Source organism: Phaethon lepturus, unplaced genomic scaffold, assembly GCF_000687285.1.
Source record: "Phaethon lepturus isolate BGI_N335 unplaced genomic scaffold, ASM68728v1 scaffold16257, whole genome shotgun sequence".
NCBI classification, from domain to species: Eukaryota; Metazoa; Chordata; class Aves; order Phaethontiformes; family Phaethontidae; genus Phaethon; species Phaethon lepturus.
Window position 1 is genome coordinate 13,071 of NW_010549925.1, and position 13,306 is coordinate 26,376.

The following is a 13,306-nucleotide window of genomic DNA, read 5'->3' on the forward strand; positions in this document are numbered from 1 at the left end:
GGTCACATACATTGAGCCTGAGCAGCTGACTTGAGCCACTTGTGTTCCAGGTGGCTGAAGGAAGATCAACCTGAGCCCCAACCTTCAGTCTTTTTAAGCTGAAAAGTAAAGGGAAAAGTATGTGGGCAACTGCTTGCAACAAGAGCACTGATGGTCCTTGGGTCTACAGGAGACTAACATCATGGTTAGAGATGCTTGAAACAGGGTAGTGCATAGGGTCAAAAGTCAGCCAGCGTGACAGAGAATAATCCAGAATGGTGACATTAGTGTGCTCAGCTGTTAGCAGTCTTGCCTACAGCTGCTCTTTACAGTGAAGCCCGGGTGACCTCCCCACCCCACCCTCTTGAACTTGAGGCCATCACCTGCATGTCGGCACATTGACTCTGAGCACATCAAAAGTGATAGCTGCGCTTTGCCTGCAGAGGTGGCGTGAGTATCTCCAGTACTGGGAAAAGGAGGGATGTGTTCCCTCTGCGTGGGGTTGGTTGCTGATAAGAAGGTGGATGGCTGGATGCACAAAAAGGATTGTGCATGACCCAAGAAAGATGTTGGTGAGGGAAAAATTTGCTTTATGCCTGCTGAGGAAATAACTGTTAGAGAGGAATATGCAATTTTTTTTCCTAACTGTGTCCAGATGAAGCTACTGGATAAAGTCCAGTAAAGGGCCACTAAGATGATGAAGGTACTGGAGCATCTCCTGCGAGGAAAGGCTGAGAGAGCTAGGACTGTTCAGCCTGGAGAAGAGAAGGCTCAGAGGGATTTCATCAATGTATATAAATACCTGAAGGGAGGGTGCAAAGAGGACGGAACCAGGCTCTTTTCAGTCGTGCCCAGTGACAGGCCCAGAGGCAACGGGCACAAACTGAAACACAGGAGGTTCCCTCTGAACATCAGGAAACACTTTTTCTCTGTGAGGGTGACTGAGCACTGGCACAGGTTGCCCAGAGAGTTTGTGGATTCTCCATCCTTGGAGATATTCAAAAGCCATCTGGACATGGTCCTGGGCAACTGGCTCTATGTGGCCCTGCTTGAGCAGGAGGGTTGGACCAGAATGACCTCCAGGGGTCCTCTCCCACCTCAACCATTCAGTAATTCAAAGTCCACTTAATATCTGCATCTACTGCATGGGTTAGAAGAAAAAAAAAAAAAAAAAAAAGTCTCTTTCTTTAAAGATAAAATTCTAGGGCTACTAACAAATTAGCAAATGCTACACATGCCTGTCCTTGCTGCTTACAATAGGGTTTGGGTAAGAACAACAAAAATTCCGTTTTGTAGCACGTAGGAAATAGGTCTACCATCTGTGGTTTTACAGGGCCATGTCCTTTCCAGGAGACCACATTAAGCACATGGGATGTTTTCAGTTAAGATTTAGAAGACTATATGTGACAATAGTAAGCAACAGTAACAACAAACTTGATCCTTTTTTCAGGATGGATTAATATGCTAAGTCACTTCAGCATTGACCTCTTGTGTAATATTGAGCAAGAAACAGATTTTTCTCTTCAAAATTGCATGTGAAATTTGTCAGGAAATTTTTGCTTCTCAGAAGAAAAATGTGGTCCCTAATTTGACAGTAACCTGAAGTTCTGGAATATAAGTGTGGTCACATGTGACTTTTCATTGCATTTTCTCAGTTTGGGGGGTTTTCCCTTGTGACCTGTCTTTGGCCATCTCTGAAATTTTGCTTGCTGCAGGACAACATTGTGCTAAGAACAGAAAGAGGTTGAGTTTAAAGGCATTGAAATGGGTGCCAGGTGGGGACATCAAACTCAAAACAAAATGAAGAGAGAACAGTCTATTGGCAAAGCCTTTGCAAAGAGATGCCAAGAGAGAATTTATCAGCATACAAAAAAAGCCGGTGGTGTGGAAGTGAATATTCATCAGAACTGTACAAAGCCGAACCACTCCCTGTCCCAGCACTGTCAGCGGACCAGCAGCCCTGGTTAGGACCCAGAAGCCACAAGGAGGATGGTAGATTTGGGTGATGGGATGGTAGATTTAGTCCATGAAGATCTGACTTCAATTTCTTGTTCTTTGGTTTAATTGCCCAGTAGTATTTATCTACCTCAAGTAGTACTGTGAGAAATGCATTAAATGCATAAGCACTTCGACTTTAAAATGATGGGGAAGAGACACGTCAGATGGTGCAGAAGAGGTGTCAGGCCTTATGAAGATACAGTGTTTGCCTCTCTCCAGTTACTTGTTCCCTAGACATTAAATAATCTGGATTTATTGAAGGGTCTATCACCTTTGTACTTTCCATGTTTCTTTACATGATTTTTTCATCCCTGTTCACCAAATTCAGCACCTTTGCAGATACTAACCGAATAAAAACATTTTATGCCAAGTCAGGACTTCCCTCAGATCTGAAAGACCCATCATTAAGACCTCTACTTTGTCCTGTCCCAAGAAAATTCAGTGGGGTTGCTACCACCAAGTAATCAAGAAAGTTTCAGAAAAAAATGTGTTGCACAAACTCTTATTAATCTTTCTTGTTACCACTAGTTTCCGGTGTGGTTTAGTTTTCTAAAGGCTGAGCATTGCTTCTGACTCTCTACGTGGTAAATTAACTTCACCATAATGACCAGTATCTTGTGGGCTTTGTTGTCTTTCAAAGTAGAGGGATTTTACGTTAAAAAAAGTCTTACTGGCTTTTGTTCGGGTGTGTGTTTTCTAGGAATACTGCTCAGCAATTTGACTATCTTTTCTGCTAATTATAACACTTTCTAGTTCTGTGCCATTATGTAAATAAGTGTCTCCAACATCGCTGAATAAATTGTGCCAGTTTAACCCCACTAAATTAATTTCTATCAGCTGCTGGCTATTACTTTCCCTTCTGTGTGTGTGTGTCAATTTGTAACCAGGAATTTGGGTTATTGAGTTTTGACTGGACTGGCTCATCTACCTGTCCTGTGAGTTGGCAGAAAACCGGCAACTATTGTAGGGGCAAGTGGGGTCATTCCTTTGCCACGACAGATTCTCACTCTGACCGCCTGGCAGTGGGTGAGCAGCCAAGGGAAGGAGGGCGTTTGGGCAGGGAACAAATTGTGTAATTTTCTGCATCGCCCCAGGGCTCTCTGTGGATTCTCAGCTGGAAATTAAAGGGAAGATGCCCAAGAAAAACATTTTTAACCATCAAGGAAAACGTTGCATCGTGGCAGCTGCCTGAAGTTTGCACCAGTGCAGGTTTTACCCCTCTTCCTCTGTTCTAGCAACATTTTTATCGGTGAAGTACCACTGCCACTTCTGGCACAGCAAAGGTTCCGGTTGTTTCTCGTGACGGCAGGCTGAAAAGGCCAGGCTGGCAGTGTCTCTCTGTAAGGCTGTGCGTTAGATTCTACTCTGTGAGAGAACAAGTTTCCTTCAGAAGAATACATCACTTTTCCTAACGTTTATCTGATGGCTCCCTCTAGAGAGAGGAACATACATACTGATCTACTTCACAAATTCAAGTTCTTGGATTTGGTCACATTTAGTCCCAGAAGTGTTTTTGTTACACTTACTCCCCATCAGACTCTTTGCCTTTTCAACGCCGCCTTTCTCTCACTGTCTGGACGGGTGCTGTTTGGATGATTGCAGGAACACAGGGTTTTCAAGTCACCTTATTTTGCATTTCACAGTTATCTCCTGTAATCAGTCACCCGTCTGCCCCAGTGCAGCCAGAAGGAGAAAGGTAAGCCTGATGGACCAGCAGGGAAGTGCTCTGAGCTGAGCCAGGAGAGATCTGAAGCTTCCCGCTGCCGTTCCAAGTGATAACAGCTCGTTTAAGAAGATGAGGGGCTGTGGGGGGGCTGGATGTTGACCAGCACCGATTTTAGATAAGTAGGATCTGGTGTCATGAGAAGGGGAGCTTTACTTTTGCATGCAGTGCGAGAGAGCAACACACACAGGGAATGGAAGAAGGGACTTACGGGTTAAACTGGTTTATAGCTGCCCTTCTCCACTGGAGTCAATGACCGCCAGGTTGTTCTCTGAAAGAATAACTCCGTGTTCACTCTCCACTCATGGAGTTAAACATTGGTTAATGAAAACTGGTAATGCTCCTACTGCTATGGCTTTAAAAAAAATGCTCTGTTACTCCAAAAATACAATCAGTGATTGAACTGAAAATTGAAATGCCTGGCCCAGGACTGTGTCCCACCAAATAAACTGTTTACACAGAGTTTTTCACCACTGACTTAAGTCTGTTTACGTTGAAGTCTACAGCAAAACTCCCCTCTGAGCCCAGGCAGGGCATGTTCAACGTCCCACCCAACTCTTGTTTAACAGGAAGGGGTGTCCCCACTTGCAGCTTGTTCCCAGCCAGTGGAACAGCGAGTGTGGAGCGTTAGGACAGCACAGAAGCGGGCAGGTGTGTTGGTGCAAATACAAACAGTTGGTATTTGCAGTTTACTCCAAAATAGTGAGGTACATATGGGAATGCCCTGCTGTTCAAAGGCAGATGACAACCACTTGTTTATACCTTTAATCAACCACAGATTGTTTTTTAGTTTGGGTTGTTTCTTTTTTCCAAAGAATAAACACAGCCCAGAAATGAAACTTAGAAGAGGAAATGGTTTACAAGACCATCCGGTATCTGTTACATTGACCTAAAATTTTCACCCAAGACAGAGAAACATTTCGGCGGCCCCTGTATCACTGCCGTCGGTCCCACTGCACTGTTGCAGGCCATGCTTTTCCATTAGGACATGGGGAACCGACTCTGCACGAGGTCTGTGGCACTACCCTCCTCTTTGCAGAGCAAAAACCTTCTGACCAGGCGACTTCACAAAATGAAGAAAAATGGGAAAGTCTTCGGAATGTGAAAAACAACTGAGGTCAGAGCCATAGAAGCCTGAAAGCTGACACAAGGAGTGTTGGGCTGAGTGCGGAAAGGGAAGGGCAGTAGGAGTAGGAACTGCTGCTGTGCTTGTAGTTCGGCTCCTATAAACCGGGTGCGTACCAAGCCCTCGGCATGCGCCACTTTGCAAGCATTCACGCCACCTTGTGTTTCTGGTAATCTGTCACTGGACACTGTTTTTCTCTTGCTCCTAAAATTTTACAGGTGGCACTAAACGTATATGCTTATGTGCAGGTACAAGTCGTTCTGAATTGCATTAACACAAAGCATCTCGCTGGCTTTACAGCCGCGCGCCGCATTTGCTCTTGTGGAAAAGGGCTGAAATAAAGCATTATTGGGACCATAATACCGCAGTGTGGGAGGCTCCAAATTTTGTTTCTAATCGCTGACCTGTGTTTTAATTCTTTTTAAATCACAAGTGCTCTTAAACTTTAGTATCTGCCTCTTTTACACCGTGACCAAACTTTGATTAAAGCATACTTTTGGCTTAATTTTTAAGCTGTGTCTGAGAAGAAAAAAATATAGGCTATTCAAATACATAAATACAGAATGTGGACTAAAATATCTGTTTTATATCTATTGTGTACTTTGGGTTATTTTTATGAACTATTTAAATACCAGTCATTAAACTTTTCTTCCGTACTGCAGAGCTGAGAAGCAACTTGACTTAAATACTGAGGTATGCAAATGTCTGTCTTAGCTTCGCAGCTACTGGATAGAGAAGTGTAGTTACTATATATGCTTTCAGCCATGCTCTTATTTTCAGTAATTGTATTTAAGAGTTTGAACCACGTGAAATGTTAATACCAGCCGTTGAGGAAATAAACGTCTGTACAAGCCTTGCTGTTGTTTTCTTTCACTAGTGCGAAAAGGAGTTGAGTTTCCAAAACGAAGCCATAGTCTGAATGCTGATCCAGCCTCTTCAGGAAAAGCTGACGTGTCTCAGCACCACTTATCATGGGAAAACTTATTTCAGGACCTCTCTGACAGTAAAGCTTTTATTTCCAAGGAGACTGATAATAGGCTGGAAAGAGAAGTTTTTTTCTAAATTGATACTTAATAGCATGTCTTTGAATAATGAGTAAATACCATCAGCCAGTCAGGTTAACTTTTCGGACCCTAAATTATGTAAAGCAGACATAACGAGTTCTCCTCTGCCCATCAGCACGGCCTTTAGCTACCTGTCACTGTAGAGAGCTCAAGAACGCCTGTGTTATATTTGTGTCTGGGTCTTCTGTCCCACCACCCTGGTCGGCAGCCATGTGTAAAACAGTAGTGCAACTTCGTTGGGTTCTGTATGCAGTTTGCTACCAAACACACTCGGTTCAGGAGAAAATGCGTTACCACCTTTGTTATTAATAGTCTTGGCCTTGCAGTAAATCTGAAATAAGTCAGACAAAATGAATCCCACCTGCATGTCTTAGCCTGAGCTGTTGGTCTTCACCACCAGTAGAAAGATGAAGGAATGCAGGGGTTGTTTCTTAAACTAGATCCAGTAAATCACTGTGAAAAAGCCTGTTTTCTCTCTACTGATTTACAGTGAGAATCCCAATGAGTAATTCAGATGTTCACAGGTCAGGTAAGATAAATCCCATCCTCTGTGTCTAGAAATAAACAGTTCTGGGCAAAATACAACCCTCTCAGCAGGAGATGGACTTCTCCTCTACAACCTATGCCACCTAGTGTTCCCTTCCCCCTCTTAATCCATTCGTAATGATAAAAGCAATTCCCTTTGATCTTTCACAGAAATGGCAAGCACATACAGCTGAGAATGTTGTTTCCTTTCGTGCCTAGAGTCTTGCAGTCATTTCATGCAGCCATTTTTCTGCCGGATCCAACCCTGTCTTGTAGTATGTATGCGTTGAAACCTCCTACTTCGTGGTGTCTTGACATAAATGGATAATATTCAGCTCTGGCCCCGTAAAGTAATGTGGAAGGCATTTGGCAGCGTTCCTAAATTCTTGCTGTTTAAACATGAGGAAGCAGATCACTTCTGCATACCAGCATTGATGTATAGAAACCGAAGGCCATGAGGAATCCTTCCATTTAAACTAAGCAGGCGATGCAAGAGAGTTTTTGCATTCCTGGTTTGAGCCCAGTCACCCTCATGCAGTGAAGAAAGCCACCAATCTGGCAAAATACAGTAGTTAAACATTGTTTAAAACATTTACGACTTCTTTCCTGAAGTCCTTCACGAAGGCTGCTGAAGGTACACTCTTCTGCATTTCTCTCTATGCTGAGTGTTTTAAAAGATTTTGGGGAACTTCACAAAGCCTTGGGTTTTATTTCAATGCATCCCAATTTTTAATTCCAATGCAAAGAATACAACCTTACTGTGTCTTGAGAAAGGAGGTGCATATTCACAATGGGAGAGACTCTCAGCAGCAGAAAAAAAATGTCGCAGGCCCCACCCTCTCTCATGATGGGAACACCTGAACACAATTTATTTTTAACAGGCCTACAGCATCCTACTTCCCCTCAACAGCAGGCGCACTACAGTATTGTCACTGTGTAATTAGAAGCTTTGCGGTTATGCTGCATCAGCAGTAACACTAAGTTGCTGGAGAAGTGGATTTAAACTTCTGGGAGAACTCTTCCAGCACCTCCATTAGCTTCTCCTCATCCTCTGGTGGACTGTGGGTGCTTGCCAGGGGTAAGTGCGTTGGGACTGGTTGCCTGTCTGGAAGTTAAAAATAAAACAAAGCCTTATGGGTACATTTAACTATCTTTTCTAGCACAAAGGAGATTTTTCTGCTAGGCTGTATACTGCCCCTATTCCTTCCCAAGCCAGGAAACTTACCTTCCAGGTATCTGTAAACAATGTTGGTTAAGGATATCTTCCAAACCAGAAATTAAACTAATTTCACTAGCATGTATTCTGGAACTAGGGTGATTGTTCTTTAGCACAATATGACTTAGACTGGGGAGCAAGACCTCATTTGCAGCCAGGGACAGGATAGATAAAGGAACCCCCTTATTGTGGGGTTATGCCTGCTTTCTGTCACCAGCTGTAGACAAAGACCAATAACATGAGACTGTTGTTGCAGGTGGAGGTTGCTTTTGCAGCATGAGACAGGGTTTTTCCTTGCCTCCTGGGTAATGTTTCTAGTGCTACACGAATTTCCCAGCTGAGACTTTGTAGTTTAGATTATTTTCAATCTTAAAATGCTTACTTTCATCCGTAAAAATAATGGTTAAATTCTAATGCCAAAGAACTGACACTAATTGCTCAACCACCAGAAGTAACATAAAGAGGTCTGACCAAATCTGCCCAATTTGATGCTTTATTTGGTTTTCTGAATCTCATACTCTGTGCTCACTCTGCATAGCTCTATCGCCATCCATTCTAAGGGATTCTTGTCTCCAAAAAACATGGTATGTAGAGCCTGGGAACATTACGACAATGCTCTCAGAAGTCTATGAAGGAACTGTCAGAGCACCGGTGCAGCACTGTTTGTCTGTTTATTAAGTCCAACTTCCGTGGTGGCCAGCTGAGAATAAAAGAACAAGCTGTTGCAACACTGGGCAGCAGATTTCTCTGAAAACGTATCAGGCTGCCATCAGGCTTCCTAGGGGAGCAGAGATGTTTGCTCTCTTAAGAGCAAATGTTGTAAGTGGCTGCACACACCACATAACCTCTGCTCATGGAAAACTGAGAAGAGTGAAACATGCAGAGGAACGTTCCCTTCTCCACCGCTGAATATGAGCTGCTTCCCACCTAAATGTAGTGCTTCCAGTAGCCTGTGCTAAAGTTTGAGAACTCTGTTGTGAAAGCCAAGTTCAGCATCATGGAGAAGATGCTTCTAGTCTTTGGCAAGCAGGACTCTGTCATACGTTTTTTGGCAGATGCAGAGAATTCTGGTTGTATAAGTCATGTTCTCACTTCCCATTTTTTTTCCCTCAAGAAAAAAGAATTGCTGGCTTTGGTTTGCACTCAAAAGGAACTGAATAAGAGAGAATGAAGGAAATGGAGGGAAGGTGTGACTGATTCAGGAAATGGACCGTCTAGGTCCAGAAGAGCAGGGTCTGTGGTAAAGTGCTCCTGCACACAAAGCCCTTTACTGAAAGGGCCTGAAGAGGCCCGTACTAAGGGCAGTCAGAGGGCTCTAGTCTTAAGGGCTTCCAAAGGGCAGTCAGAGAAGAGAAATAACAGATTGCATCACTATTCCATCCATCACACATCCACAGGACATGGACACAGGACTTCTCTCACAGCCTTAAGAGAAGTCATGCCAAGACCAAAGCTCTCAGAAGTAATTATTTATAGTTAAAGAGCCAAGGTGTGTTCCCCGTTTACTAAAGCTGGGGGTAAACAAAGGCCAAAGGCAAGAGCCTGGTGGAATTATGATCTAGAGCAAGAACAACTGAGCAGAAGCATTAGGACCAGAAAAAGGTGATAGGTGTACAAAAAAGACAAAGCCTGGTTCTACAAAGACAACTGACCAACTGGGATGTAGGGTTTCTGCATGTACCACATGATGACATGAAAAAGGTCTGGTTAAATATCTGTCAACCAACACTGTGTGACTGTCTGGGAGGTGACAGAAGGGACAAAATCAACCCAGCTTCAGAAAAGTCTGAACTTCCTGCATGCTTTGCCAGAAATTCAGTGGATCAGGAATTGAGTGCCACATCCAACAAAAGAACTGGGCTCCTGTAAGCAATTACCCCGAGATTTTCCTTTCTCCTACCAGACTGACTTGCATCACCATTAAGACATCTATGCTTCCAGCTGCTCCTACTAAGATGACACTGTGCTCAAGTCTCTGCCCAATGTCACAGAACAGGGGGGCTGGCAGTTTTAGCTAGGATGGAACGGTACGAAGAAGACCCTGTCAAAGCAAAGCCAACCCCCAATGCTCATTTCCCAGCATAAAAGATGCTGTTTGATTGCTGTGATTCACCTTCCCTTGGCACAGCCCAGCATGCAGCCATTTTCATTTAAAAAAAAACCCCAATGCTCCCTAAAGAAATGCTTTGAAGTCTCTATCAGCTACTTCAGAGGACAAAGTAGGAACATAATACCTTAACACAGTCATTCTCTGGTTGCACAACGCTCACTTGAACCTTTAGTCTTGGAATTATGAGAAACACTTTATTCTTTGAACCAGGTTGCCTGGTCGAGGTTTCATCCCCCTCCAGGCCAGATGGGGATCCTACAGTTCAGGCAGCTTAGGGATCTCCACTGCTACGCAATGTAAGAGACTGCTGCCTTACCTTGGAAGAACAAGCCGCTCGGTAATTTTGTTGCTTCAGGTGATACCGCCAACCATACAACAGTATCGGCTCCCTGGGCCTCTGTGCGCAGAGTATTCTTCATCTTTTGATAGAAATCTGGCATTGACGATCTCACAGCTATAAAGAATAACAATGGAATGGTGGTCTGTCATGCAAAGCTTTTTTGATTAAAAAAGGAAAAGAGCAGCTTAAAATTGACGTTGTGAATGTAGGAAGAAGACAAGGCATCTCAGAGTTTATGAAAGAACAAATATTTCCCCATAGCTAGGAGTACGATGACTTGTGGTGGAATAGTGTGCTAAACTGCCAGATGATCCACCAGTTGTTTGTTTGACTCAAATTACAGGGACAAAACTAATAGGAGCTGTGAACAGGATCAGCTAGAGGCTCCTGAGCCAATTCCACTCTAAACTGCAAAGAAGTAAGACATGGCGAAACATAAATACTAAAACCCAGATACTCTAACAGGATTTTTAGCTCTTATTGTCTCACCAGTTTCAGGAAAGTAGTTGCAGCATTGCATTTAAAAACTGAACGGCAAACAATACCTAAACCAACTAAATTCATGTTTACACTCTAGTTTCTTTTTATTTTGTCCAGTAGGTGATGACTGAAGAAGGCCCATCACCTGCAGCTGTTTATTTTTGCGGGTTGGAGAGTCCTTGAACTTTAAGGTGGGATAACTTTATGGTTCATTTGGTTTGAAAACCACAAAGGATGTGTAAAAATACATTTATTTTAAAGCAAAAAAAAATGCTAGGATATTTAGTTGAAAAGGGCAATTTTCAAGCATAAAGTAGACAGGGTAAATGCTTCTGTCATCAGAAGCAAATCTGGGAAACTGCATCCCTAGAGAAGACCTAGGGATCAGATCGCTAGTGTGCAACCCAAGCTTGGGTGTTTGGGGCTGGTAGCATGCAGCAGAACGCAACATGCATACTGGAGAACTGATGCTGGCCCGCCTGCCGAGACACGGTCGTTGAAGAACAGCTGCAGCTCAGACAAAGAGCTGTCTGGCCAAACATGCAGCTTCTCGATGGCAGTAAATGTTTAAAGGAAGACTGGAGGAACAGGGCTTGCACAACGGTGCATGCTCCTTTCTCCTATGTGCCCTCACAAATTCCCAACGTCTCCTTGTTGGTACTTACAAGGGCAGAAGCTCTATTTGTGTGTTTAGCAGTCCCACTACAAACATAACTTAAAGGTTACCTTAATGCACAATGGCTCTGCTGTGCATTTGTGCGGGGCTGGAACCATTCATTGCCCGTTATTATTCTCTGGCTAGACACAGATAGCAGACACTGTGCAGAACAGAGCTACCAAGGGGGTAAAAAACTACCTCAAAGCACCAGTTTGGAGCCAAGAAATCACTGCAGCTGTTGTAGAAATCTACCAGAAAGTCTCGTTTCTCTTTGCTTTTAGACTAATCCTTCTACTTTTCAGAAAAAAATACATTCAGAGCATCAAGCAGCTGTTACCTGGAGTGTCTGCCCAGCCGGGGTGCATAACAGAGAAATGGATGTTCCTGTGAGCTTTTGCCCATTGTTCTGTCAAGACAACTTGCTGTCTCTAGGATAGAGCAAAAAGAGCCAAACTAGCATCAAGTTCAATAGCCTGTCCGCTAAGCTAGTTCCCAGGGAGGTGAACTACATTAAAAGTGCTAGAAATACCAGAGCATTTATGCAGAGCAGAAATATACCCTTGCTCGCCCTGATTGGATTTACTGGTAATTTTGTCAGAGACCACCATGGTCATTGCAATAAATATCCTGGCCACTGCTTACTTTTAAAGTGGTTACACTGCTTTTACTGACCACGTCTACTGGCTGCAGATCATAGGTAAGAAGTAAGCAGACAGAAAGTGTTTGTCAGCTAAAGACAGTTTTCCCTCTGAGATTTAAATAAAATCAAATGACAGTCTAGCCATGCTCTCCGCACAAGATGGTATGCACTCATAAGTGCATGCCATCGTACTCCTGAAGACTATAGCTCTGTATGGGTTGGATGCAATGGGAAAGCAATGCTGAACAACAGGGTCTTTGCAAATCAGGTGGCATAAGACGCCTAGCAAACAAGTGCTGGGCTTTGTTTTCAAAATCATGGACTGTACCTTGTTTTGTGCATACACCATAGTTCCATCAAATGTCCCATTTCCCGACTGCAAGTCAGATATGTTTAATTTTTGAACTAGCATGCCCCCAGAAGAGACAGTTATCTGTAATCAAATGAATGAAAAGCAAATGAATGAAAAATGAGGAACTCCCCACAATCGCACTCATGCACGCGACATGGTCTTGAGGCCATATTTTGAAGTCCCTAGGAGCAGGATTCCTCTGCATACTCTTTGCACTATGCTTGTGCTCATGTGTGGAGCGTACCTGGAGACGAGTTGGAAGAAACAGAATTTATTTTTAGAAAGTGATTTTCATTCAAAGTGGTGTCGACTCCATCAGGAAACTTTGTGCTTCTTCCTTTTAAAAAGTAATTGGGAGAAAGAAAGTAGCAGAATAGCACTACTTATAGTTTGTATGTTTAGCATTTATAGAAGTTAATTAGAAAACAAGAGGCACTGTACAAAACTTGGGAAATTTCATTTAAAAAGTGCACCTGCTGTCCTGTTTTACACCAAGACCTGTAAGGTTCTTTTAAGCATATACTCCTGTTCAAGGTATTTTCCACTATGCTGCAAGAGATCACTTGTTGCAGGGGAAGTTTCCAAAGGAGATGTTTTACTCTGCTCTCCAATGAAGGGTTGAGAGTAGCAGGCAGGAGCTTTGCCTTGGAGAAGGAGGTTGCTGTTAGCAAAATCCAAGAGGATTCTAGAGATGCTTACAGCATTATAACTAATCCTGCAATGCTAGCACAGTCAAAACAAATGCTGTCACTAACCAGAAGGTAAGAATAGTAAAATCACTTTTCAACAGCACCACAGACTCACCACTCTGGCATCAGCTTCTTTTTCCAGGAGAGGCAGCAGGGCAGTTGTCAGAACATATGTACCTACAAGACAGACAGACACCCACCAACGTTAACTTCTCAATTTAAAAAGCTTTCTTCTCTCTCCATCCCCTGCAACAACATCTCTTTATTTACGAAACTTCAACTGAATTTAAAGATTTTCTTGCTGCTTTACCTGCAACATGCCTATTCAAGTTGTAGTGGTCTCCATTGCTGCCTACTTCTCAAAAGGCACATCAATTATTTTACAGCTGCCTATGTTTATTGTACC

The 13,306-nt window shown here is 43.3% G+C and overlaps 1 protein-coding gene across 1 annotated transcript; it reads right to left on the reverse strand.

Moving 5' to 3' along the window:
* Window positions 1-7,392: 7,392 nt before the first annotated feature.
* On the reverse strand, window positions 7,393-13,077 carry DHRS12 (dehydrogenase/reductase (SDR family) member 12; the record flags this gene model as incomplete). Its single annotated transcript, XM_010290407.1, has 5 exons — window positions 7,393-7,520; window positions 10,058-10,195; window positions 11,557-11,647; window positions 12,188-12,292; window positions 13,016-13,077. Coding segments are annotated over 5 exons (524 nt in total), but the record flags the coding sequence as incomplete, so codon positions are not given.
* Window positions 13,078-13,306: the final 229 nt, after the last annotated feature.